Source organism: Neophocaena asiaeorientalis, unplaced genomic scaffold (genome assembly GCF_003031525.2).
Source record: "Neophocaena asiaeorientalis asiaeorientalis breed wild unplaced genomic scaffold, Neophocaena_asiaeorientalis_V1.1 scaffold91, whole genome shotgun sequence".
NCBI classification, from domain to species: Eukaryota; Metazoa; Chordata; class Mammalia; order Artiodactyla; family Phocoenidae; genus Neophocaena; species Neophocaena asiaeorientalis.
Genome location: NW_020173198.1, coordinates 774,149 through 779,175, shown reverse-complemented (window position 1 = coordinate 779,175; position 5,027 = coordinate 774,149). Strand labels below are relative to the sequence as shown.

The 5,027-nt window shown below is 60.1% G+C and overlaps 3 protein-coding genes across 4 annotated transcripts in view; 2 read left to right on the top strand and 1 right to left on the bottom strand.

The window, feature by feature from the left end:
• Nucleotides 1-1,043, bottom strand: part of COX6A2 (cytochrome c oxidase subunit 6A2) — a 20,588-nt gene extending 19,545 nt beyond the window's left edge. Inside the window, exon 1 of the mRNA XM_024744414.1 lies at nt 985-1,043. The gene's annotated coding sequence lies outside the window, so the exon portion shown is untranslated. The remainder of the gene's footprint in view (nt 1-984) is intronic.
• Nucleotides 1-2,095, top strand: part of ARMC5 (armadillo repeat containing 5) — a 6,363-nt gene extending 4,268 nt beyond the window's left edge. Inside the window, exons 5-7 of the mRNA XM_024744327.1 lie at nt 1-103; nt 779-911; nt 1,015-2,095. Coding sequence (XP_024600095.1) covers nt 1-103; nt 779-911; nt 1,015-1,834 — 1,056 coding nt within the window. The 3' untranslated portion in view covers nt 1,835-2,095. The remainder of the gene's footprint in view (nt 104-778; nt 912-1,014) is intronic.
• Nucleotides 2,096-4,387: 2,292 nt separating this feature from the next.
• Nucleotides 4,388-5,027, top strand: part of TGFB1I1 (transforming growth factor beta 1 induced transcript 1) — a 6,702-nt gene continuing 6,062 nt past the window's right edge. Inside the window, exon 1 of one of the 2 annotated variants that reach the window (XM_024744248.1) lies at nt 4,388-4,400. In XM_024744248.1, the coding sequence (XP_024600016.1) occupies nt 4,388-4,400 (13 nt within the window). Of the gene's footprint in view, nt 4,401-4,842; nt 4,970-5,027 lie in introns of those variants that run through there. The other variant, XM_024744249.1, reaches the window with a different exon arrangement.

Genomic DNA, 5,027 nt, shown 5'->3' with positions numbered 1-5,027 from the left:
GCGCTGCTGCGCGCCTGGCTCGTGCTCGGCGTCGCCCCCGACGACTGGCCCGCGCTGCGCGCCCGGCCCGCTCGTCGCAGCCAGCACCAGCACCGGGAGCTGGGTGGGTACCCGCGCGCCTCCCTGCCCACGTGTGAGGCCACGCGCCCCTGCATGCCTTCCGTGCGCCCTGCAGCTCACCCGCTGTCTCACTGCCCTCCTCCGCCCACCGCCCACCGTTTGGACAACCTCAGCCACTAGGTGGTGGCGGGGAGGGACTCCCTTCTGCTCCACTGTCCTCGCACGCAGAGTTTTTCAGCCTCTGCCCGAGCCTTGGGGCCCAGAGACCCCAGCACTGAGCTTGGCCCGAACAGCTTAGAATTGTGCCTGTCTTCGTCTCCTTACCCAGTGTCTTCTTGGTTCCGCATTGTCTTGACTCCTGCACTGTCCTTGACTACCACTGGGCCCACTGATGGTGAACCCAGGCTCGGGCACTATGTCCTCCCAGGCCCCACCACCCCTTCCAGCCCCGCCAGGGACTGCCGGGGCTTCTGTGCCCTGTTTCAGTCCTTGAGGGCCCAGACTCACTCCCTGACCATCTCACTCCCCGTTCTTGCCCTTGACCTCCAGTTCCTAGTGTCCAGACCCCATCCCTCCAGGGCCTTCAGTCATCCCCCTCTTCCTTGCCCCGGGGTTGTTCGCCCCCTTTCCTTTCGGGGACCCAGAGGCCTGTCTTGCCCATCCCACCGCCATCTTGGATACCAGCTCCCAACCTGACCTGCTCTGCCCACACCGGCAGGTGAGATGCTGCTGCAGAACCTGACCGTGCAGGCCGAATCGCCCTTTGGAGTGGGTGCCCTCACTCACCTGCTGCTCTCTGGGAGCCCTGAGGACCGCGTGGCCTGCGCACTCACCCTGCCCTTCATCTGTCGGTGAGGGAGGCGTGGGTGCCTCGCAGGGGTAGGGGGAGCAAGGTTGCTGTTCCCCAGCCCCGCCCTTTCCCACCTTCTGAAAGGTTCTCTTTTCTCCCCGAAGGAAGCCCTCTCTGTGGCGCCGGCTGCTTCTGGACCAGGGCGGCCTCCGTCTCCTCCTTTTAGCACTCACTCGGCCAGCTCCACACCCGCTCTTCCTCTTCTTTGCCGCTGACTCCCTTTCCTGCCTCCAAGGCCTGGTGTCTCCCACTGTGAGCCCGGCCCTCCTACCTGCAATCCCCTTGGACCTGGACCCGCCCTCCCCTTGCCTCTATGAGCCTCTGATGGGCCCCGCCCCCACGGCGGCCCCTGACCTCCACTTCCTGCTGGACTCAGGCCTCCAGCTCCCTGCCCAGCGAGCGGCCTCAGCAGCCGCCTCCCCCTTTTTTCGGGCCCTGCTAGCTGGCAGCTTTGCCGAAGCCCACATGGACCTAGTGCCACTGCGGGGCCTGTCACCCAGCGCAGCCTGGCCTGTCCTGCATTACTTGCACGGCTGCCGGGGCTGCAGAGCTGCCCTGGGGCCCGTCCCTCCGCCGGGCCAGCGCCTGCTGGGCTCAGAGGCTGAGGAAGCCCTGGAAGCTGCTGGCCGTTTCCTGCTGCCCGGGCTGGAGGAGGAGCTGGAAGAAGCCGTGGGCCGCATTCACCTGGGACCCCAGGGCGGCCCAGAGTCAGTGGGTGAGGTCTTCCGCCTGGGCCGGCCCCGGCTGGCTGCCCACTGCGCTCGCTGGATCCTGGGGCCGGGGCAGTGCCCACGGAAGCGGGCCCTGGCCCTGGTGGGGCTTGTGGAGGCAGCAGGCGACGAGGCGGGGCCCCTAACTGAGGCCTTCCTGGCTGTGATGATGGGGGTAGAATTGGGGGGCGAGGGTCCCAGCCTCGACGGTTGATGTCCCCTGGGAGGAGACCCGAGGATGAGTTGTCTGTGAGGAGTTCTCCCTCAGAGCGGCACAGGAGGAGGCCGAGCAGAAGGGGTCCCCGTCAAGGACCGATGACAGGGTGGACCGAGACCCCGGGCTGATGATCTGAAGGCTCAAGAGTGAGAAGCCAAGGCGAGGCATGGGGCCCACAAGATGGAGGACCGCCCACGGCCCCAGGCACTTGGCCTGGCTCAGCTTTCTGGAGTTGGAATTAAACACTTTGGAGCTGGCTACCCCTGTTGTGTGGTGTCTCTGCTTACCTTCCTGTGGTGGTACCCCAACCCCTTCACCCATCAAGTAGGGTCCTGTCCCGGTTTCTGTGTCTCAATACAGGCCACCCTTGGCGTATAGGAGATGTTTTCTAAATTTTTTATTTACTTATTTTTGGCTGCATTGGGTCTTCGTTGCTGCGCGCGGGCTTTCTCTAGTTGAGGCGAGCGGGGGCTCCTCTTCATTGTGGTGCATGGGCCTCTCATTGCGGTGGCTTCTCTTGTTGCGGAGTGCGGGCTCTAGGCGCGCAGGCTTCAGTAGTTGTGGCACGTGGGCTCAGTAGTTGTGGCTCGTGGGATCTAGAGTACAGGCTCGGTAGTTGTGGCGCACGGGTCTAGTTGCTCCGCGGCATGTGGGAACTTCCCAGACCAGGGTTCGAACCCTGTGTCCCCTGCATTGGCAGGCAGATTCTTAACCACTGCGCCACCAGGGAAGCCCAGGAGTTTAATAAGTAATTATGCGCTGGTTCCTGGAGCCCTGGGATATGGTTGAGTTCCCAGGCTGCTTCTGAGGCTGTGGTTTTAGGCCCCAGGGGAAGCCTGCTTCCTGCTGAGGCTACTTCATTGCTCAGATAGCCACCCAGCTGGACACAGACCTTGATCAGGACTAAGAGGGTTGTGCTGAGGGGATGTGAGAGTGGGGATGTACATCCAAGACCTTGGCATTATGGTTTCCTCAGTTCCCTTCACCCATCATGTGTCTTTAGTCTCTGGATCCATTTTCATATCTTGGGCCAACTGTCCTGCCATTTTTCTGAGGGAAGACCTACTGTGTTCTTCAAGCCCGTGAGGCCCTTAGTCGTGCCCAGAGGGAGCTGGAGCCCTAGGCTGGCATTCAGGTGAGGAAAGGGCTTGCGTTGCTTTGGTCGTCCAGGCAGGGTCTCCATAATCTGGCTCCCAGCTCACTGGCCACTTAGGTGGCAGCCTGACTTTGAGGACAGTGTCTGGACTGGGCCTGTCTGCTAGCTTCTGGGGAGCTGAGGTTGCCCCGTGCTGCCTCTGTGCCTCAGGGGGTGTCCAGGTCTCTGTCCTCAGGCTGTGCCTTAAAACCACCCAGAGAGCTTTTTTTTTTTTTCCCGCTAATGTATTATATAAATATTTATATAAGGATCTATTCATTTCTCTCTCTGGCTTTTTTTCTTTTGTGACACGTGGCATATGGGATCTGCATGCAGTATCTTAGTTCCCTGACCAGGGATCCAACCCATGCCCTCTGCAGTGGAAGCATGGAGTCCTAACCACTGGACTGCCAGGGAAGTCCGCAGAGAGCTTTATAAAATACTGATGCCTGGCCCCTTTCTGACTGAATTGGACTGAGGGGAGGGTGACTTGGGCATCAGTATTTTGAAAAATGCTCCCAGGTTCTGATTTACTGCTGGGTTGAGGAACCCCCTGACCCCATTCCAGTGCTCACATCTGGACTCAGGTCTGGGTTGAGACCCACAGTCCAGTGGCTGCAGCCACACCTGTTGTGTCTGTCCACACCTATCTCTAGAGTTTCTCGTTTCCGACTTGATTTCTCAGGGTCTCAGTCCAGGGAAGGCCTCTTGTTCCTTTGTGGCTGGAGTCTGTGTCTTGCTTTCTTTGCTATGTTCAGCAGTATCTTGGGAAAGGGCTCTTTTGGGACAGGTCTGGCTCATCTCAGTGCTGGGGACGGCTGGCTGGGGCTGGCTGCCTGGGAGTGTTTCCCCTGAGTCTGTGTGGGGCTCGGGCCTTGGTTTCTGTTTACCTGTGTCTGTATATCCGTTTCCAACACTATGGCTTAGAGTCTGTGGGTGGGTTCATTGTGTGTCTCTGTCTCTGAGAGATTTCTTTGCATCTAGTTTGCGTGCCCTTTGGGATCTCTGTTTATGTCATTGTCACGGTCTCTAAGGGAAGGTCTCTGAACCTGGGATCTGACTGATCCTTAGAACATCACTCCCACCTCCAACCCCAAGACTCTGTCTGGAGCAGGCTCCCAGGAACAGCCTGGGTGGGAGAGGAGCTCTGTCTAGGACTCAGGGTGCTAGTTTTGGGGTGGTGGTGGGCTTAGGGACCTCAGTCTGTGTCTAAGGGTCTCCCGGGCAGAGGTTCCCCAGCTTAGTCTGCAAGAGCCACTTTCTTACTTTGGCTCTGGCCGCCGGGGGCTCCCTGCAGCTGAGGCCAAGGCTGGGGTGTGGCCGTCTCCGCAGCAAGCAAGCAGGCTGGGCCTGAGTGGGCCGGGGCCCGGGGCCCTCCCTCCCTTTCAGCTCCCCACCCTGGGTTTTTTCCCGTCATGGAGGACCTGGGTGAGTGGGGCCCGGGTCCCCTTGTCCCCAGTCCCTCCCCACCGCCTGGACCCGCTTCCCCATCCTGGCGCCCCCTTCGCACTCCCGGCATCTCTCCATCCCTGCCTCCTGTCTTCTCGCTTCTGGTCTCTGCCGGCGCCTCCTTTCCGACTCCACGTCCCCCTTCCTGCCTCTCCCTTCCTGCCTTTGCCAGACTGGCTGCTCCCTCCCTTCTTCCCTCGCTCCACTCCTCCACCACTGGCTGCGGACGGATGGGCAGGGAGGCGCAGCGCCTGTCGGCGTCTGGGCTCAGGAGCTCTGGGAAGGGAGGAGTTAAAGGCACCTTGGGTCCAGGGACTGGGAAAGTAGACGGGAAGGGAGAATATGACATCAAGTTCTGGAGAAGAAAATGGGCTTGCCCTAGGGTTTTGGGAACGAAAGAGTTAAGGGCCCTTAAGTATGGTAGGGGTCAGGTCCTTGGGGCAGAAAGTATAATAGATGAGTGCCAAGATGCCAGGGAGAGGTTAAGTGTTCTACCAAGGCGCTCAGAGATGCGGAGTAAAGGGTCAGGGACTTCTAAATTCTGGAAGGTAATGAGTTCAAAGGATTCGGATCTGGGGATGCAGGCCTGGGGGGCAGGGGAGGGGG